The 22,311-nt window shown below is 43.7% G+C and overlaps 1 protein-coding gene across 1 annotated transcript in view; it reads right to left on the bottom strand.

Moving 5' to 3' along the window:
* radx (RPA1 related single stranded DNA binding protein) overlaps positions 1-21,947 on the bottom strand; it is a 69,465-nt gene extending 47,518 nt beyond the window's left edge. Inside the window, exons 1-7 of the mRNA XM_078547673.1 lie at positions 21,308-21,947; positions 9,584-9,726; positions 8,127-8,319; positions 6,246-6,354; positions 4,242-4,333; positions 4,024-4,146; positions 361-474 (exon numbers count right to left, since the gene is read on the bottom strand). Coding sequence (XP_078403799.1) covers positions 361-474; positions 4,024-4,146; positions 4,242-4,333; positions 6,246-6,354; positions 8,127-8,319; positions 9,584-9,726; positions 21,308-21,947 — 1,414 coding nt within the window. The remainder of the gene's footprint in view (positions 1-360; positions 475-4,023; positions 4,147-4,241; positions 4,334-6,245; positions 6,355-8,126; positions 8,320-9,583; positions 9,727-21,307) is intronic.
* Between the last annotated feature and the right edge of the window lie 364 nt (positions 21,948-22,311).

Consider the following 22,311-nt stretch of genomic DNA (forward strand, 5'->3'; position numbering starts at 1 on the left):
GACTATATGGACAGCTCTAAGTGCTGGCACAGGCACGATGGGCCAAATGGTCTCCTTCTGTGCCACATGTGTCCAAGAAATTCACATATGGAATTCTGAATAATGGACTTTAAAATGGAAAGTATCAAAATTAACTTGTGGTAGCATCCAAGCTCTTTTTTTTTGTTCAGTCACGGGATGTGGGTATCACTGGTAAGGTCAGCACTCATTGCCCATCCCTAATTGCGCTAGAGATGGTGGTGGCTTTGGAGGGCTGCCTTCTTAAATACAAATGATTGGCTTGCCAGGCCAAAGGTTCACCTGCTGAAATGGTGAAAACTTCTCACATATGCACAGAGAACGAAAGATGACAGAACCCACCTGAGATAGATAGTTGGCTTTCATTGGAGGTTGTAAGGTAGGGAACGTTGGCAATTGCTCCCCCAGGTCGGAGTTCTCGAACTACCCTCATCTGGGTGCACACCAAGTAGGTCACTGCAAGAGAAAAGTATTTGCCCGTAAGTAGATGGACTCCCGTGCATACAGCATATCAGGAGCGCCAGAGCACGTGGTGAGTATTGTAACGAAGGAAATGTGGTAGCCAATGTGAACACAGCAAGCTCCCGCAAAAGCCAATGTTTCATTGGCTGGATAATCGATACTATTAGAGATGTTGTTTGAGGGACGATTTTTGGCGAGGACACCAGGAGTACTCTCCTGTTCTTCTTTGAAACAATGCCATGGGGTGTTTTACGTTGACTTGAGAGGACTGCAGTCGGGACCGCAACCGAATTTGCTGAGGGAAATGATAGGGTTGCTTTTCTCTAACCTGACTGAAATACTAGTGTGAAAGGCTATGCTGTCAGGGACATAGATTTGACTGTCAGCTCTCCTGTATTCAGGCTATGGAGTATGGGCCAAAAAGTTCAGAAAAACCAAAAACTCCCCTTTTTCTCAATGTTCATATGAGCTCCCACTCACCGTCCACGGAAGCAGCAGTATAGCTTGGAGTTCATTTTTCTGGATCTAAGTACCATCATGAACTTGCATTCATGTAGCACCTTTAAGGCAGTAAAACAGCCCAAAGCACATCACAACCAGATTTCGGTTGACGCTAACTCAAAGAAAGAATTATTGGGACAGGTAATCAAAAGCTGGGTCAAAGAGGTGGGTTTTAATCAGTGTCTGAAAGGAGGAGAGAGTGGTGCAGAGGTGAAGCAGTTTGCCACACAGACCTCAAAGCATGAGGTGGGAGTGAACACATTACCAACACATCTGAGGAGGGATGCAGGTGGTGCCAGCGTACAGCGGGCTGGGGAGATCGCTGGTGGGTGTAGCTCCAAGCAGAGAAACCAATGGTGGTACATTTTGGGGAGGTTAAATAAAAAGGCATGACTTATTATATAGCATAATTTTCAAGAGATCAGGGCAGACGCTAAATAACTTTTGTTCTCTTTATCCTTTCATGGCAAGTGGCCATCACTGGCCAGGCCAGCATTTGTTGCCCATCCCTAATTGCCCCTGAACTGAATGACTTGAAAGACCATTTCAGAGGGCAATTAAGAGTCAACCAGAGTGCTATGTAGGCCAGACCAGGAGCAGATGGCAGATTTCCTTTCCTAAAAGGGCATTGGTGAGCCAGATGGGTTTTTAACAACCATCGATGATAGTTGCCACGGTCACCATTACCGAGACTAGCTTTATAATTCCAGATTTAATAACTGAATTCAAACTCCCACTAGCTGCTGTGGTGGGATTTGAACCCATGCTCCCAGAGCATTAGCCTGGGCACCTGGATTACTTAAATCGAGTGACATTATCACTATGTCACAATCTCCTCCATTTTAAATGGTGTGAATGCAGGTCGAAAAGGTGACAAGGAAAGAGGCGAGTGGAAATGTGGGTTTTACAGATCGGGCCACTGAACGTAAAACAATTAAGATCAAGGCAAATTTGTACAAGAGGCTGGTCAGGCCACAGACAAAATACTGCTAGCTTTTGTGAACATCCCATCACAGGAGGGAGATTACAGCCAGGGAAAAGAGAACAGGGAAGATTCATTCATCATTAGAACTGATAGTCGTGTAGAAAGGCTCAAAGGATTATATCTTTTATTTCCCAACGGAGAAGGCTAAGGGATGAGATGACAGAAGTTTACAAAATCATGAATGATTTTTGAAAGGATAAGTGCGGAATTATTGTTTCACTGGTTAATGAATTAGTAGCAAGAAAATAAGAAAGATTGATTTGCATTTATGTAGCATCTTTCATGACCACAGGGCATTCTGAAACATTTTACAGCCTGCTTTCTTTTGAAGTGTAGTCACTGTTATAATGTAGGGAACGTGGCAGTCAATCTGTGCACAGCAAGCTCCCACAAATAGCAACAAGATCACGGCTAGACAACCCGTTTTTTTGAGATAAGTATCGGCTAGGGCACTGGAGATAATTCTCCTGCTCTCCTTCAAAATGGTACCGAGGGTTGTTTTATGACCGCTTGAAAGAGCAGATGGGGCCTCAGTTTAACGTATTAGCTGATACACAGCGCCTCCAACATTGCAGCACTCCCTCAGTACTGCACTGGAGTGTCAGCTTGATTTTTGTGCTCAAAGCCTAGGGAATGCAAGGGGGGCAAGGACTGCAATTTTATTAATTCATTAATTCATTGGTACTTGCTACTGATGGTCCAATTTCTCTACGAAATTATTAAATTGGTATTATTGGAAATTATTAATATGGGGAGACGGTGGCGTAGTGGTATTGTCATTAGATTGGTAATCCAGAGACTCAGGGTAATACTCTGGCAAATGGTAGAATTTGAATTTAATAAAAATCTGGAATTAAAAAAAAGTCTAGCAGTGACCATGAAACCATTGTCAATTGTTGTAAAAACCCATCTGGTTCACTAATGCCCCCTTTAGGGAGGGAAATCTGCCGCCCTTACCTGGTCTGACCTACATGTGCTTGACCCTTAAATGTAACGGGATGGTCAATAAATGCTGGCCTAGCCAGCGATGCCCACATCCCAAGAACGAATAAATAAATAAAAAAGTTTCTGTTGCCCAATTAGCTTCTTCATGCACTGAGATAAAAGCAAAAAACCGCAGATGCTGGAAATCCAAAACAAAAACAAAAATACCTGGAAAAACTCAGCAGGTCTGGCAGCATCTGTGGAGAGGAACACAGTTAACGTTTCGAGTCCGAATGACCCTTCAACAGAACTAAGTAAAAATAGAAAAGGGGTGAAATATGATGCCTGCCGCTCCATGAATTAGTTCTCCACACCCCTACAACCGATTACTCTGTGACAGGGCTGATGGCAGGTTTTGTGTCACACATACAAGCTTGGCTGCGTTGTTCCTCGTTGTTCTGTGTGAACGATTGTGCATGTGGCACCCATGGGTTTGAGATTTGAATTTGCCTGCACAGTGTTAAAGCAAAATAACGCATCCTCTCCACATTTAAAAGTTCCCCGCTTTATTCCGTTCATTTATAATCTCTGCTGTTATACAGGCTGTGTTAGGATCAGCTTTGAGTGTGCTGAGATTAACCTATCAAGACCACATAAGCCTTGACTCTCTCCAGTGTGCAACACCGTCTGAGACCCACATACTCATGTAACCTGTTTTCGTTAAAGATTTCCATAAAAACAAGTTCTCATTAAAGATAATATCAGCCAAAACTGAAAAATACTGGAGACACTCAGCAGGTCTGGCAGCCGCTGTGAAGAGAGAAAGTGGGTTTCAGGTCGATGACCTTTTCTCAGTTCTGATAAAAGGTTAACACCTGAAACGTTAACCCTGTTTCTCTCTCCACAGGAGCTTCCCGATCAACTGAGAATTTCCACCGTTTTCTGTTTTTATTTCAGATTTCCAGCATCTGTAGTTTCTCGCTTTTAAATAAATATAAGTTGTTTTTGTTGTTGTTGTTAAGGGGCGATGCAAATTATTGCTAAAGGCACCATATAAATGTACATCGCTCTTGTTGGTATTCCAGTCAGTTAAGTAACTTAATTACCGAAAGGAAAGGCAAAACATGACTTACTCGGGTGAATCTGTTGAAACGTTTCTGGCTGTGAAGTTGCAAAGAGTTCAAGGACAAAAGGCTGCTCAGTGCTGCCGTCTACAGCATGAACCCAGCGGTACAGGTAGAAATTTTCACTGCCATCTGGATCAGGATAAAGGGGGGAAGGAAGTTAAGCAGACTTTTAATGATTGTCATGAAGCTGAATTTCCCTCGGCACTGACGCTCTGAAAGATTACCTTCCCTCCTTACTCTCTGACATCTTCCCACAAAGGTGACGAGTCCAATGACATCGCAAGTGTAACCATCAGGCTGTTTATCCAACTCCAGTCTAAAAAAGACAAACGAAAGTGATATATCCCTCCGGACCATTCGTAGAACTGAATAAAGACGAAGCTATTGTAAATATGCAGTTAGGTGATTTAACAACAAAGTAACTGCCATTGGCTTTGTCGTTTATTTTCCAATAAGGGGTCCAGATACCAGCAGCTACTGTACCTCTGAATAAAAGAATATCCCCCCCTGTGTAAGAGCTGGGAAGCATGCAAACCTCAGTTCGTTCCAACATTGGCAAAAAAAAAGACAGGTTAGAACTAAAACGGAGGCGCGGGGAAGGGAATTGAGTCAAGAAAGCTGGTGGCAAACTGTTGTCACGTGGTGGGATTTGAACACACGGGCCAGGATTTCACAGCCCCCACCGCAGTATCTTCCCCCCCCACCACCCCCCTGGCGGATGCAGCGAGCCAATTACATCACCGTTCAGGTGGGCGGGGCCGTTAACATCCCGCCAGGGGCCATGATTTATGGGGTTGCTTGTCCAACGACATAACCACCACACGGCCATATCCCATAGAGTTTGGGGTCTGAGCAATAGCCCAGGATCAGTGCAGTCTTGGGATGAGTGCTACAATGTTCAGGAGTGCCATCACTCAGAGATGTGTTAGACCCCAGCTGCCTGTTCAGCTCGGTGTAGAAGACCCCATGTCACCTCTTACAGCTGATATTTCACCCTTAACAAACACGACACAATCAAAACAGAGCGGGCGGCCAATTATTTCGTTTGCTGTTTGAAAGACCTTGCTGTTCACCGACTGGCTGCAAAGTTTGCCCAAGTAACAACAGTGAATATATTTCAAAAAAAGGCAGGTTGTGAAACATTTTGGGATATTCTTGCAGAAAGGATTCATGAGAATGGTTCCAAGGTTAAGGAACTTCAGTTGCGTAGATAGATTGGAGAAGTTGGGGCTGTTTTCCTTGAAGAAAATAAGGTTGAGAGGAGAATTGATAGAGGTCTTCAAAATCATGAGGGGTCTGGACAGAGTAGATAGGGAGAAACTGTTACCATTGCAGATGGAACCAAGAATGAGAGGGCACAGATTTAAGGTAATTGGCAAAAAAAGCAATGGAGACATGAGGAGAAACTTTTTCACGCAGCGAGTGGTTAGGATCTGGAATGTGCAGCCTGAGAGTGTGGTGGAGGCAGATTCAATCGAGGCATTCAAGAAGGAATTGGATTATTATCTGAAAGGAAGAAGGTGCAGAATTACAGGGAGAAGGCGGGGGATTGGCTGGAGGTGAATTGCTCACTCAGGGAGTCAGCATAGACATGATGGACCGATTGGCCTCCGCCCACGCTGTAACAGTTCTGTGATTCTGTGATACTGAGGGCACGATAAGGCACCACTTGAATGTTGCTCTTTAGCTAGTTAACCCATTCATGTTGGGTATGCCGTTTGTACAAGGACTGTTCACAGCTTCTATTAAAATTCTACCACACTAGCTGGACAGATTGTGATGTTACAGCAGGTCTAAGAGGGGGCAAAGGCAGAAATGGTCACTGGGTAACACTCTGAACAGGCATGGAGACAATCTCTGAATAAGCAAAAGACATGTCACAGCCAAGTGTTAAAGGGAAACATCTCTTCAAACCTAGGAACACTACATAACAATTTCTACTGTGAGGGTGACCATATTTCTCTGCAGACTATGCTGCAACCGGCTCATTGTAAGTTTTATCACAAGTATAGAAACATAACAAAGATGACGAAGAGTCATATGGACTCGAATCGTTAACTCTGTTTCTCTCTCCGCAGATGCTGTCAGATCTGCTGAGTTTTTCCAGCATTTTCTGTTTTTGTTTCAGATTTCCAGCATCCGCAGTATTTTGCTTTTATAACAAAGATGGCGACAGCCAATGTGCCGCATCAATGAATTTCAAATAGAATCTAATACTGGAACAGTACCTTGTGATGAAATTGTACTTAATGTCAGGCAACTTCCACTCTGCTTTGACTTGCTCAGTTGGCACAATCTGGATTTCTGCGCGAGGATCTCGTGGATTCAGGCCAATCTCTGAAATCACATCCAGCAGAACATAAATGGAAAGGCATAGAAACAAACATTTCCTGGAGACCCTGCGGGGATCTGCACACTTGTGGAGGCTCAGCACCGTTCTGAAGGGTCTTTGAATCAAGCTGTTGAGTGAGTCATAAGGCCAGAGTTTGCTCAATGCATTATACATGCTCTCTCTCTCTCTCTGTAGCGACACATGAAACTCAAAGGCTTGCATTTATACAGCATCTATCATGCCTGCAGGATGTCCCATATGGCTTCATGGGCAACTGAGTACTTTTGGAGTGTAACCAATGTTTAATACAGGAGAAATGGCAGCTAATTTGCACACAGCATGGTCCTACAAACAGCAATGAGATAATAACCAGCACATCCGTTTGAATGATGTTGGTTGATGGGATAAATATTGATCATGTGCAAGGAGCTTAGGTACAGCTTGGAAAGGACTCAGGCTTTGAAATGGTGCAAGTGTAAAGGTGAATATTATTGGTGTTTAACTAGCTGCAACATGTAACCTACCTGCATAGAATGACAGTCAGCTACTTGTTGCTTGTCTAGCTAGGGTCCCACCTATCTGGATATAGTGGGAAAGCCTTGGCTCGAGTGGTAGCTCACTCAGTTGAGTCAGAAGGTCATGGGTTCAAGTCTCACATCAGGGAATCGAGCACATAATCCAACTTAACACTCTAGTGCAGCACTGGGGGAGTGCTGAACTGCCAGAGGTGCCAGTTTTCAGATGCGATGGTAAACCAAAGTGCCATTTGCCCTTCTCGTTTGCAGAACATGTTCTCTCGGTTGTTTAGACTGTACTCAACCAGCCTGCACTTGCATAACCCAAAACAAAATGTTTCCTGTTAGATGTGATTCTGCCACTGGCAGAACTTAGATGTGATTCTGCCATTGATAGATGTGATTCTGCAATTGGCAGAATTCTGCCAGCACTTGCTGAACAATCCTGAGTGCACTGATAGTTAGTCAGTTAGATCAGTCGAGCTTGTAACTTGGCTCATTTATGCTACTAGAAGTGACATACATTCATGCGCAGGGACCCATTCTCTGCAAATCAACGGAATATGTTTAAGCCTTGCGCTTTTTTTGAAATACCAGGAAGCTTGAGGAGCCTATAGTTCCCTCTTGCTTTCTCCATGGCAACACCTCAGCCAGAGTTGACTTGCCAACCAATCAGCACCCTTTTCTCCTGTAGTATAAATTGTTGTGATCGTTTGAAATTTGGCATTCTTGTGTTTGTCCAGATGAGTGCAAGATGAAAAGCTTCGGCAACATGCCTCTCTTTTCAGCAATATTCCTGATACACTGACATTTCAGAGATGCTAGAGAGAGAGATAGTTGGACAGACTGAGAGAGGGGTATTAAGCAAGAGACACCCAGTGAGGGAGAAGGGGAAAAGCAAATGGAAATGAGAGAGGGGGAAAGATAAAGGAAGCAGGAAGAATCCAAGTCTGAAAGACAAGGATCAAAGACAGCGGTATTAGATGGAACAGGAGATGGAGCAAAGTTAAAAAGAGACAGATTTGGCTAGATAGTCACAGGGAATGGCAGGGAGGGGGAAAGAAGTAATCAGCGCAATAAATAAAAGACAGAAATTATTCAGGGCATGATCAGGTACCAATGGGCATTGAGGTTAATCAAGTGGCCAGCTTGGTGGTTTCTGTGCTCACAGTGCGAACAATATGAGATAAATGCGCAGCAGAATAGCACTTACTAATACTCGCTGTGTATCTGATGGGTAATACTGAAGGTAGCGTTCTCACCTATGGTTCTGAGGCTCTTTAACTGTGGGTCACATGGAGTGGCCCAGGTTCTCATCTGGTAACTGTTCTTAATTAAGTAACGGTGCAGCAGGAGCACTGTGCCAACGTGCAGGGACTGGTACCATTCAGGGCACAGGGAGTTCCACAGGACCAGTGGCATCATACCGGACTGATCAGCTACTTCAAGGTAGGCCTACAGCAAGAGCCAAAAAGAGAGTCTTACACACAGTTACAGCCCATAGGACAGAAAGTGCCTCAGCGCCTCTGCAGCGGGTATTCATTACCCCCAATTGCTGAATGACACAAGGCCAAGGTTCCTCACAATATGGATCAAATGAAAGCTTAAAACAAAAGTCACAGCTCCAGAGAAGGAAAAAAAAAAGCACTGGGCTTTTAAGGAAATCAAAGGATAAATACAAACCTTTGGGATGAGGGTCAAAAATCCCTCCAAGTATTTTTGATGATAAATTAAAACAAACTGTTGACACTGCACATATGAAGATATAGCGCTCAGGCTTAATAATCAACGCATCAACACACAACCCTCCCCATAACAGGATGGAGAACACCAGGGGCTTAAAAAGTAATATACGCAAACGCAACTCAACATGTCACGCACATGCCAGCCACTATTTGCACAGTGGTAGATATTGGAACTGCCGTGTGGAGGCAGGGTTCTCATTAACATATTTAAATCAGGATTCTTTACAGCCATTGGGAGCTCGATTGTAAGTTAGCTGTTGCTGATGGTTTTCCCAGAGGGAGACTTCCCAGTTCAAGGCAGATGAGAGCTGCCAGCTCCACAAGGTTAAGTGGCTGTTCCAGCACTCCTTGTGGTTCAGAACAACAACTACAACAACTTTATTTGTATAGCACCTTAGCATTATGAAGCAAAATTAGATACCGGGCCACATAAAGCAATATTAGGGCAACCTGCCAAAAGCTTGATCAAACAACTATGCTTTAAGGAATAAAGGAGGCAAGAGGGATAGAGAGTTGGAGAAGTTTAGGGAGGGAATTCCAGAGGAGGAGCAGGAGTGCTTACCCTAGACCCTCAGGGAATCCTTCAACTTGCTCCATGTCCCGCCTCATGATTGTTGGCCTCTCCCAATTTCTAGGGCCCATCGCCATGTGTGTCCCTGGCTAAAAACCCCCTGCTGCTGGTGTTCCCATCAGTCAGGCTGCCCATCTGGCTGGCCGCTGGGTGGGAGGCGATGCTACAGGGTGAAAATGAGGCGCTGCCTTTAAGCTTGCCCGTTCCTGCCTGTTGTCTGTTACTACGACCATTTCCAACCTCTCCCACACCCTCCCCACAAACAATGCAGCCTGCATCTCCTTTAAACAATAGCACCAACTTCTAATTGTTGCAAGCCATGAACTGCAAATCATGAAACCTCTGGGTCAGAATTTCGAAGTCCTCGGGACATCAGGAAGGGAATAAGTCCAAGGTCACTGACCTGATAAGGAAAATCCACCTTTGTTCCAGGCCGCCCATAATAGCGTAACCTAGATTTGTGCATTATTCGCACCAGAAGATGCGGAAATTCAAATTTTGTCCTCCAGGTCATTGCCAAGTGCTGGAGAGAAATGATTCTAAAACCTGTCGGAAAACAATGAGAATACAATGTTAGTTTTATTTTTCCCCAAATGAAAGGCCATTGACCTGAAACAATAACTCTGTTTCTCTCTCCTCAGATGACTGTTTGGCCTGCTGTGTATTTAAAGCATTTCCTGTTTCTAATGCATGAAGCCTACTCCGCAATACTTAGAGTGATCAGTTCCAAAATTATTTGGACAAGTTTCAGTTGATGGCTAAGTCCTTCCCTTGTGAAAGGAAGGACATGTCTGTCTAATCTAGTTGAATTTTTGAGGAGGTCTCTAACATGGCCGACAGGCAAATGTCCATGGGTGTTGTCTATATGGACTTCCAGAAGGCATTCGATAAAAGACTGTGAGAGAAAAAGAGCTCACAGGATTGGAGATAACCTTGTGAAAAGGGACCACAATTTGTTCAGAGATCGGCTATACAGAGTAGGGATAAAGGTCTGTTCTCTGATTGGAATGATGTGGGGAAGTGGTGTCCCACAGAGATCTGTAATGGGGCCTCAGTTTGTCATCATATATATCAATGACTTGTATTAAGGATGAAGGATATCCAACTTCACCGATGACACCAAGTTTGGAGGCACAGTCCATTGCATAGACGCGAACATGAAGTTACATAGGGACATAAGCTAAAGTAAGTGAGCATAACTATACAGATGGATTTCAATATGAAATGGTGAAAGATCGTTCACTTTGGATCAGAGAAAGGCAAAATGTCCTACTCCAGAAAACCAGGCAGTCAAGGATAGGGTGAGAGCCCAAGCTGTCGCACTTGGTAAGCTTTTATTTACAGAGGTGCACATGACAAACATGCACCTCCTAACTCATTAACCACAATCTGTTTCTATAGTTAATCCCCTGTTTAATGCCCACCACTGGCTGATTGGGATCTGGAGTGCACGACCATCCTGAGAGTGTGGTGGAGGCAGATTCAATCATGACTTTCAAGAGGAAATTGGTTAGGAACTTAACGGAAAAATATTTACAGGGCTATCGGGAAAGGGCAGAGGGAGTGGGGCTAGCTAAATTGCTCTGGCGGAGTGCCGACACTGGCTCGACAGGCAGAATGGCCTCCTTCTGTGCTGTAACCGGATAATTAAATACTCACTTAATACACAATTAACACAAGCCAGTAGATTTATTTAATGGTGCAACTTAGAGCTGTTGAGTAGCAAAGAGATGTAAGAACATAAGAAATAAGAGTAGCAGTAGACCATATGGCCCCTTGAGCTTGCTCTGCCATTCAATACGATCGTGACTGATTTTCTACTTCAGCTCCACCTTCCTGCACTGCCCCGAGGTCCCTTGATCCCTTCGTATCCAAATGTCTGTTGATCTCTGACTTGTGTATACACAATTACTGAGAATCTACTGCCCTCTGGGGTGAAGAATTCCAAAGAAATATCTCCTCATCTCAGTCCTAAATAGCCAAACCCTCATTCTGAGGCTATGACCCTTAGTTTTAGACTCCTCAGTCATGGCAAACACCCGGCCAGCAAATACCCTTAGCCCATTAGGAATTTTGTTTGTTTCTATAGATCACCTCTCATTCTTCTACCCTACAGGGCAGGGAGAGGCAAACTATGGCCCACTGGAGCTTTTCATCCAGCCCATGAGCTGACATTGCCTTAAACCTTGGGAGTTGTGGTCCGTCAAGTTTGTCTCTCCCACTGGAGAGCCAGACATTGCAATCTACAACTCTCACCGGGCCTAGGCACTAGGCACAACTACTGAGAAGGAGGGAAGGGAAAGGGGGAAACAGGAGCGCCTTCCTGTGCCTGACATTCCAGAACTTCCACTTGATGTTTCCTCTGCTATGTGGTTGCACCTCAGCCTGCACTGCTAGGCCTTATCTGATGGCTGAAAATGGCCATTGGGATTTTGGCAGGATTTTTGACAGAACGAAAGAAAGAACTTACATTTATATAGCGCTTTTTACAACCACCAGACACCTGGAAGTGCTTTACAGTAGGTTACGCACTTTCTGTTGTAATGTGGGAAATGCAGCAGCCAATCTGCTCACAGCAAGCTCCCAAACTGTAATGTGATAGTGACTAGATGATCTGTTTTTTTTGTAAAAAAACAAAAGGGAGGGGGAAGAAACGGGGTGGGGATGGGGGGAGGGAGTTTAAGATCTAAAGTTGTTGAATTCAATATTCAGCCCGGAAGGCTGTAAAGTGCCTAGTCGGAAGATGAGGTGCTGTTCCTCCAGTTTGCGTTGGGCTTCACTGGAACAATGCAGCAAGCCAAGGACAGACATGTGGGCAAGAGAACAGGGTGGTGTGTTAAAATGGCAAGCGACAGGGAGGTTTGGGTCTTTCTTGTGGACAGACCGCAGGTGTTCTGCAAAGCGGTCGCCCAGTTTGCGTTTGGTCTCTCCAATGTAGAGGAGACCGCATTGGGAGCAACGAATGCAGTAGACTAAGTTAGGGGAAATGCAAGTGAAATGCTGCTTCACTTGAAAGGAGTGTTTGGGCCCTTGGACGGTGCATTTTCTTAGATAATATCACCACCTTCAACACCTCTTTGATCCTTTTGTCTGTGACATCTTTTGATTATCTGCTCCTATCACTGCTTGCTTGTCCCTACAACCACCCCCCCTCAACTTCTCTCCCCCCGCCACCCCGGCCCCCCACATTAAACCAGCTTATATTTCACCGCTCTCATAACTACACTCAGTTCTGTTGAAGAGTCATGAGGACTCGAAACGTCGACTCTTTTCCTCTCTACCGATGCTGCCAGACCTGCTGAGTTTTTCCAGGTAATTCTGTTTTTGTTTTGGATTTCCAGCATCCGCAGTAGTTTTTTGTTTTTTTGGTGATGCTGATTGAGGCATTAAAAACAGGCCAGTACACCAGGGATAACTCCCCTGCTCTGCTTCGAAACAGTATCTTTAAAATCCACCCAAGCAGGCAGGGTCTTGGTTTAATGCCCCATCTGAAAGATGGCACCTCCAACAGTGCAGTGCTCCCTCATTACTGCGCTGGAATGTCAGCTTTGATTTTTGCGCTCAAGCCCGGGAGTGGATTTGAAACTGGAACCTTGTAACTCAAGAGGCAAGAGCGCTACCATCTGAGCCACAGCTGAAATCTAACCTGACAGCAGCTTGGATGCTGCCTGAGGAGATTTCTTTCATGCATATTTTGAAGAGAAAATTCATAATTATATTAAATTCTGAGAAGAATGATGGTGAATGAAGTGGACTCGGGCAGGAAACACCATTGTAGATGTGAGTAGTGCTGGGTTCCGCATTGTTAAGGATATTTCTGATAATGGGGCAGGGTTGTTGGAGGTAGTGCACTCATTGTTCAACAGTATTAATTTAACATACTGTTGATTTTAAAACAAAACTGTGTTGTCCCTGTTTGAAACTCTTTCGAGTTATCAACAGTCACAGATTGCAACTCTTTCGAGTACAATCACAGTTCTCGGTTTCCGGGAGTGGGACATGAACCCACAACCCTCTGATTCAAAGGCGAGGGTGCTATGAACTGAGCCACAGCTGACACCTCTTGTCCCTGTTTGAACATGAATTGTTTGTTTCTCGAGCGTATATATGGCCTGATAAACAATTTCATAGGAAATGCACCAGGCCTTAATGGATTAAATTAGCAGGGCTAATGAGCTGAGGGGTGATCTAATTGAGGTATTTAAAATTAATTTGATAGGGTAGGTATGAGGAAACTATTTCCTCTGGTGGGGGAATCCAGAACGAGAGGGCATAATCTTAAAAATTAGCCTGAAGCCATATAGCAGTAAAATCGGGAAGCACTTTTTACATGAAGGGTTGTAGGAATCCGAAACTTGCTCCTTCAAAAAGCTGAGGATACTCGGGCACATCTGATCACCTTGCTTTCAGCTGCTTTCACCCTAAGCTCTGGAATTCTATTCATAAACCTCTCTACCTACCTCCTCTTTCTTTCAGACCTTCATTAGAACCTTGCTCTTTGACCAAGATTTTGGTCGCATGTCTTGGTATCGCCATCTGTGGCTTGGTGTCAAAAATGGTTTTATTGACATCGCTCTTGTGAAACGCCTTTAGATGTTTTGCTACATTAAGTGCACTGTCCAAATGGAAGCTGTTGCTGTTGTGAGGAGGTACAGGATTAATGTGAGTTGGTTCTGTAGTTGGGCTACAGATCTGCTATGATCTAATTGAATAGTGGAATAGACTCGAGGGGCGAAATGGCCAACTCTGGTTTCTAATGGTCTTGCACAGGATGAGATAAGGTAGGGAGGATAGGGGGTAAGTACTGAACAGGGTTAGGTATCAGGAGCTTTACCTGTTCTCAGATATTTACTGAGCTAATAAGAGTAGCTGCACTACACCATTGTCTGTGAATTACTTTGGGATGTCCCAAAGACATATCGGTACATGTTTCTTTTTGGTGAAAATATTGCAAAGAAATCATGTAATTTAACCCGTATGGAATCATAGAATGGTTAGAGCTCAGGAGGAGGCCATTCAGCCTGCTCTCTGCAACAACAACTCTCCTAGTCCCACTCCCCAATCTTTTCCCTACAGCCCTGCAATTTTTTTTCTCTTCAAATAATGATCCAATTCTCTTTTCAAAGCCAAGATTGAAACTGCCCCCACCACACTCTCAGGTAGTGCATTCCAAATGCTAACCACTTGCTGCATATAAAGGTTCATCCTCTTGACTCTGTCGTTTCTTTTGCCAATCAACTTAAATCGGTGTCCTCTGGTTCTCGATCCTTCCAACAATGGGAACAGTTTCTCTCTATCTACTCTGTCCAGACCCCTCACGATTTTGAGTATTTCTATCACGTCACCTCTTCATCTTCCCTTCTCCAAGGAGAACAGCCCCACCTTCTCCATTCTATCCAGGGAACTGAAATCCCCCCATCTCTGGAACCATTTTTGTGAAACTTTTCTGCACTCAGAGTTACCTTAAAGTCGAGAGGAGAGGTGGGGATTTCCAAGGCCTAGCAGACTCAGGAGTTTTCACGCTTGCGTGGACCGGGACTGAGCTGCACATGTGCAATTCAGCATTTCAAGTTCTTGGGACTGAGGGCAGGCCCAGCACTCCTGCACAAAAAAAGGGAAAATGGCACAAAAACCCAGATTGTGTGGCCAGGAGAGGAGCGCCATTGGAAACAAGGGTGCCAGGCAGGGTACAGGGTGAGGGCACAGGGAAGGGTCCCAAAGGGAGAGTCCCAGACAGGGGGCAAGAAGAGATCCCAGTTAAGTTAAAAAGAGAGGAGCAGAGAAAGAGGCTCCAAGCAGGAAAAGGGCTGCAGTTAGCAGAGGAGAAGCCCTGGCAATTGGAGAGGGTAGCAGAAGGTTGGTGACTCCATGCTGTGGGCCTTTGGGGCAAAGGTACCCCTTTGGAGCAGTAGTGTTCTGCTCGGCGAGGTCAAAGACTGAGCTGTGCTTGTGAGTTGGTGCTTGGGCGCTCACACTCAGGGGGTGTGTTAGAGCTGTTGAGGAGCAAAAACGTGTAAGAACATGAGAAATAGGAGCAGCAGTGGACCGCACAGCCCCTCAAGCTTGCTCCGCCATTCACTGAAACTCTGTGAGGTGGGCCATTGTTGAGGCTGTCCAAGTTGGAATTCTCTCCAAAAGTCGCTCCAAGGTGAGATCTGCGGGGGTAAAGACTGGAATCCTTCGTGAGAAAGATAGAGTTTCAACAAGATTGGTTAACTCAGTGTTTACAGACATCTGGGTGGATTGTTGAGAAATCCATGGACTCTGTCTTGGTCGCATTTGCCATTTATTGTGTAGTGTGGTGTGTTCAACCACAGTTTGCCTTTTAATTCACATATATCTGAATGTTAGAGTATAAGATAGATAACGTAAATTGTTTTCTCATTCTGATCTTGCATAGTAAAGTTTATTTTTGGTTGTTCAAAGCACATGAAATCTTGTGGCTTTATTCACTGAGCAAGTGTCTTGAATCTCAAACTTTTTCTACTTTAAACAAAACATTATTGGTCCCTAACAAAATCTTACCAAAAACATGGGAGTCTGGTCTAGGGTCAGAACATAAATTGGGGGCTCGTCCAGGATCTCGAATCCACAGACAAATACGAGTGCTGGTGCTTGTTGAGTGCTGAGGTTAAAGTTGGTAAGACTTCCATGGTGAATTTTACAATACTGATTGAAATGGCAGAATGGCTTTGTCAATTGCTATGGTGTTTCTGGAGAGGGAAGATTTATCCCTGAATGATTTGCAGCAATCAACCAAGGCTAGATTAATTGCATTAGCAGGTGAGCTGGGTTAGAATTAAAAGCATGGGATAAGAAGGCATCCATGATTCAGGTAACAGCACAGCATTTGGGATTGGAAGAAGATAAAGTTAATCCAGATATCAATTCAGTTGAGTTAGCCAGGATTCAGTTGCAGATGAAGCAGCTTGAGATGGAAAGAGATAGAGAAATGAAAACAAACTTGTATTGGAAAAAGAGAAAAAAGGAAGAGCAAAAGAAATGGAAATGAAAAAAGCTCAAAACTGCAAAAAGAGAAATGAAAAAGGCTCAAACTGGAAAAAGAGAGATGCAAAATTTTGAACCCGAACTCCAGAGAGATGAAATTAAACAGTATGAAGTGGTTAAAGAAAATCTTAAGTTAAAAGAAAAATAAAAGCAAAATACTGCGGATGCTGGAAATCTGAAATAAAAACAGAAAATGCTGGAAAAACTCAGCAGGTCTGACAGCATTTGCGGTGAGAGAAACAGAGTTAACGTTTCAAGTCCGTATGACTCTTCTTCAGAGCTCTGAAGAAGAGTCACACGGACTCAAAACGTTAACTCTGTTTCTCTCTCCACAAGTGCTGTCAGAACCTGCTGAGTTTTTCCAGCATTTTCTGTTTTCATTTCTGTATCTATTATAAAAGCTTAGGTTACACAGTTCAAGAGAAGTTGTTCCAGTCAATAAAAATGATAGAGTAGAGAAGAAAAGGGATATAAATAAACCAATATGCTTTTATTGCCATAAGATGGGGCATCCCAGGGCCAATTGTTGGCAGCTGAACGGTAAACCGGTGGTAGTAATAGGAATGCTGGCTGTACCAGAAAAAGAGTTGGGTTTTAAAGCAATAGTACATGTGAAATGTGTTCCTTCAGTACCTACTAAAAAGGGACATATGGATCAGGATAGTCAACGGAATCCTTCATTGAATACAGCTAAAGTAAGGCAGGTTGCTGAAGATTATGGAGGTTTTGTCTTTCAGGGAGAAGTGCTCCCCTTGTGCTCCAACAAAACCAGCAAACAAATTAATATTTTTAGCACTACTGCGGCAGATCAGTCACTGATGGTGGCTGATGGTGTGATTTGTGTTCCAGACAGTTTGATGAAAGAGAAAGTATTAAAGGGGATCTTTATGGGACTTGTGAACCTGTTCCCTTTATAAAGATATTTTATTAAGTCACTTTGTAAGTTAAGTTGTTATGGTGGAAATTGTTCCAAGTTTGCCTATGGGAGTGATAGATTTTATGCTGGGTAATGATTTGGTAGGTTTTAAAATTCTTACCATCTCCAAGAGTTTTGAGAGAGCCAACTGAGGTGAGACAAACAGATTTTTCAGGAGGGATATCCTGGAGTATTCCCCAATTGCGTGGTAGTTGGAGCCCAAGCTCATAAGGTTAGATAGAATGAAGTGGAGAAACCACTAGCCCAAGACCATGAAAAGTTAGTATCAGAAATACAGGAATGTCAAAGGCTGCTTGAGGAATTGGGCTCTGCTATGGAAAATCTGATCAGTGTAGAGAACCAAATTTTACATACAAAAATGAGTTTGCTAATGAAAAACAAGAACTGATGAGAACACTGGAGTGTCGGTCACAGGAAATAGAACATCTGAATGGGGATTTGGAACATCTAAATGACAAACTTGTAGAAGCAAATTCAACAAAGATAGATCTTCAACTAAAACTTGATGAACGTCAAGTATCAGAAATCTCTATTGAGTGTCGTGAAAAGCTCCTTGAACAGAAAAAGGAATTGCTGATGAATCAGAACAGTTGGTTGAATGCAGAATTATAAACCAAGACTGATGAATTGGGTGGCATTTCAACATGAAAACAAAACAATGACATCCTTGAACTCCAACACAGTACGGAGAAGAAGAAAGATGAGATGTGCGGTATGGAGGGGCAGATCCAAACTTTAAAAGCCAAGAAAGAAAATTTTAAGAAATGCATTGAGCATCTAACAAGTGAATTGAAGACATCTAAGGGATGGTCAGTAGCAGGGAAGAAAGGTTCCAAAATGAACGGTACGTCCATGTGAAGTTGTTAAACTTGTATAAGGATTTCGAAATAACTCTGAAACAAAGTCAACTGAATGCACCAGAGCAGTTGCTAAGGTGAACGAAACGATTAATAATCTTGGAAATAAATCGGAAAATAAGTGAGTGAGCAAATGCTGGATGAATACTGTTAAAAAAGTAGAGTTGAAGGTTCCATTTTTATAGTGTCAATGAGAAGAACATGAAAGTGTGCAGAAGGCTACAACATTTCTCTCGGATACACTAGAAAATTACTTGAGTAAAGAGTGGAAAACTTCCTCAGTGCAGGTTTATTTACCTTGTGTTGATCAAAACAATGAATCAAAAAAAAGCTGTTCTGGAGGAACTGAGTGAAGAAGATAATTTTGAAGCTGGTTGCAAATCAGACCTATATAGTTTCCGTGGCAAACCTAAAGGATCCATTGAAGGCATGTTTCCATTAACGCTCTTCTCTATTAAATTTGAGAAGCTACACAAAAGTCATTTGCATCACTTAGCATAACTAATATGCCTCCATATGTGAAGAAGGGAAGACCACCAGAATATTGGTTTGCAGGCACACAAGCAAGGTTGAAAACCTTGGTACAAAATAGAAATACAATCTGGTCAAGATGTTTCTAAAGAAAACTTTAATGATTCTTCGCTGCTTTTGGTTGACCATGAAAAGATTATGGGGATAAAACATGTAACTGTTGGTGTTCTGCCAAAAGTTTAAAGAGAGTGTAGGAGAAAAGGCAGGTTCTGAGTTAGGATAATTCTATGATGTTTAAATCCTGCTAATCCTAATTGTTACATGTACTGGTTTTTGTTTTGGGTTAAGTCTTTGTAACTTTGTAATGAGTGTAATCGTGGAACAAAAGTGAAATGTTTATCTGTACGGTATATAATAAGCTGTTGGAAGTTTATGCTGTTAAGTACTTCTTGTAAAGAAAAGAAGTTGTAATGCCATTGTAAAGAAACCTTCACTATAGTGAAGCTGTTTTTCTTCCAAGGGATATTACGAAAACCAGAATTATCTTAACGTCCAGAGCAGGGGTCAGAAACTCCAAGCCCTGGCAGATCACGGAGTTTCCGTGCATGCACAGACAAGAAGCAAGCTGCACATGTGCAGTTCAGCATTTTAAGTTCTTTGGGCTGAGAACAGGCCCAGCGCATCTGTGCAAAAAGGGAAAACAGTGCGAAAACCTGGATCATGTGACTGGGAGAGGAGCACCATTGGAAACACAAGTTCCAGGCAGGGGACAGGGTGAGGGGACAGGGGGAAGTCTGGGAGGGAGAGGGGATGGGGAGAGGTCCCAAAGGGAGCATCCCAGACAGGGGGCGGAGAAAGATAGAGGTCCTAGTTAACTTAAAAAGAAAGGAGCAGAGAAAGAGGCTCCAAGCAGGAAATGGGTTGTGGCCAGTAGCCCTTAGATGAAGAGGACTCAGGAAAAGCCCTGGCAATCAACGAGGGCAGCAGAAGGTTTGTTACTCTGTGCAGGCCGTTGGGGCAAAGGTACCCCTTTGGAGGAGTAGTGTTCTGATTGGCGTGGCCAAAGAGCTGAACTTTTGCTTGTGAGTTGGATCTCGGGTGCATACTCAGGGATCCAGATAAACAGAATCTCAGGAGTCGAGGCCGAAACCCTGCGAGTTGGGCCGTTGTTGAGGCTGTCCGAGTTGGAGTGACTTTTGGAGCGAATTCCAGGTTGAGATCTTTGAAGGCTAGAATCCCTTGTGAGAGAAACGGAGTTTCAGTGAGATTGGCTGACTCAGTGTTACTGATGTCTGGGTGGGTTGTTGAGAAATCCTGGACTTTATCTTGGTCGCCTCCACCATTTCTTGTGCAGTATGGTGAGTTTGCCTGTTAAATTGTACACACCTCATATTTACCCTGAATATAAGATAGATATTATAAATTGCTTTAACTTTCTGACCTTGTATAGTAAAGTTTATTTTTATTTGTTCAAAACCTGTGGAATCCTGTGGCTTTATTCACTGAGCAAGTGTCTTGAATCTCAAACTTTGTCTACTTTAAACAAAACATTATTGGTCCCTAAACAAATCTTACCAAAAACTTGTGGGTCTGGTAAAGGATCACAACAACCCTCTCTAATGCCTTCACATCCTTCTTAAAGTGTGGTGCCTAGAACTGAACACAATACTCCAGTTGAGGCCAAACCAGTGTTTTACACAGATTTACCACAATTTCCTTGCTTTTGTACTCGATGCCACTATTTATAAAGCTCAGCATGCTTTATTAACTGTTTTATCAACCTGCCTAGCCACCTTCAGTGATTAAAGTACATATACCCGCAGGCCCCTTGGCTCTTGAGCTCCCTTTAGAATTGTACGCTTTATTTTATATTACCTTTCCTTGTTCTTCCGATCACACTTCCGTGCATTAAATTTCATCTGCTACTCATCCGCTCACTCTACCAACCTGCCTATGTCCTCTTGAAGTCTATCACTATCTTGCTCACACTTCACAAAGCATCCAAGTTTTGTGTCATCTGCAAATTTGGAGGTTGTGCCCTTCACACCCAAGGCTAGTCATTAATATATATCAGGAAAAGCAGGGGTCCTACCCCAAATTCCTTGGGAACCCCAATATATACCTTCCTTCAGTCTGAAAAACAACTGTTCTCCATTACTCTGTTTCCAGTCACTCAGCCAATTTCGTATCCATGCTGCTACTGTCCTTTTTGTTTCATGGGCACTACCTTGACTGCCAAGTCTGTGGTGCGGCATTTTATCAAATGCCCTTTGGAAGTTCATGTACACCACATCAACCACGTTCCTCTCATCAACCCTGTTAACTGAGCAAAATAAGACTCAAGCAAGTTACTTAAACATTGCCTGGATTTGTTAAGGGCAAAACAAAAACAAAAACAGAATTACCTGGAAAAACTCAGCAGGTCTGGCAGCATCGGTGGAGAAGAAAAGAGTTGACGTTTCAAGTCCAATGACCCTTCAACAGAACTGAGTTCCGTTGAAGGGTCATTGGACTCGAAACGTCAACTCTTTTCTTCTCCACCGATGCTGCCAGACCTGCTGAGTTTTTCCAGGTAATTCTGTTTTTGTTTTTGTTTTGGATTTCCAGCATCCGCAGTAGTTTTTTGTTTGTTAAGGGCAAGTTGTCTTTCCCAAGTCACAATGCTGCCCAGCTATGTGAGACAGACATGGGTGCCTGCTCTTTTAAAACCTCAACACTGACACTCTTGTCAAATCCACGTGCACACGCAAAGCATCAAAGAGGGAAGAAATCCTAATTCAATTATCGATTACCTAACAGATAATACGTTCAACAATATTCTGTATCTTAAGCTTAAAATGAAAGCAGAGCTCACCTTCAAGTGGGACATTTGGAAAAGGTGGACCCTTTGGACCATTCCATCCTCCACCATAGGGGTCGTTATTATTCCACAAGGGTAAATAATGAACCATTCCACCTTTTAAGGGGGTTTCCATCTGCAAAGTGCTCAGAAGATCCCTTCCTCTCCGGGATGCAGTCAGGCTGTGCAGGTGCTCAGTACTTAGGCCAGGGGTGTTCAAACCGGGAGGATTCTCAGCTGCCGTCAGCGTGAGTGCCTCAATCTGCAGGAAACAGCGGTTTAGCCTCTTCTCATCATATGCCAGGCTGCAGCGGGTGATGTGGATTCCATTGCCAGCCTTCAGACAGTTCTGGTGCACCAGGGGGTTCAGCTCAGGAGCCAGGTGACACTTAATCTGAGAAAAGCCATCACTCACGGTCACATCGTAAAAGTAACAGGAAGCTGATCTGGAGGTCCCCTCGTTTCCAGGGTCCCCCAAGTACCGCTGCACAGACACCACCACCACTACTTCAGTGGCGTCAGGAAGAACAGGCTGCAAGAAGCTAGGGGATGTGAGCTTATGAAGAAGGGATGAAATGAAGGAGGTCTTTCCTGTCTCCACAGCACCTTCAACACTATTACTGGGGGTAGAACTGTCACATAACGCAGTCGACATCACCTGAACAGCAAGGAAGCAGCCAGCATTTAGGAAACAACTGAAATCACATTCTGAATATTGGAAGCTTAACAGGAGGAAATAATCAATGCAATACACATAGTGAGCTATACGATGGAAATGCTGCTATAACTGACACCCTGAGCAATAGGAAGGTAATGTTACTGTAACTGAAAAACTGAGCAGAAGGATGGAAGTGTTACTGTAACTGACACCCTGAGCAACAGGATGGAAATGTTACTGTAACTGACACACTGAGGATAGGATAGAAATGTTACTGTAATTCACACTGAGGGGTAGAATGGAAATATTACTGTGACTGACACAGTGAGCAACAGAATGGAAATGACACTGTAACTGACAC

The sequence above is a fragment of the Cetorhinus maximus genome, chromosome 8 (assembly GCF_964194155.1).
Source record: "Cetorhinus maximus chromosome 8, sCetMax3.hap1.1, whole genome shotgun sequence".
NCBI classification, from domain to species: Eukaryota; Metazoa; Chordata; class Chondrichthyes; order Lamniformes; family Cetorhinidae; genus Cetorhinus; species Cetorhinus maximus.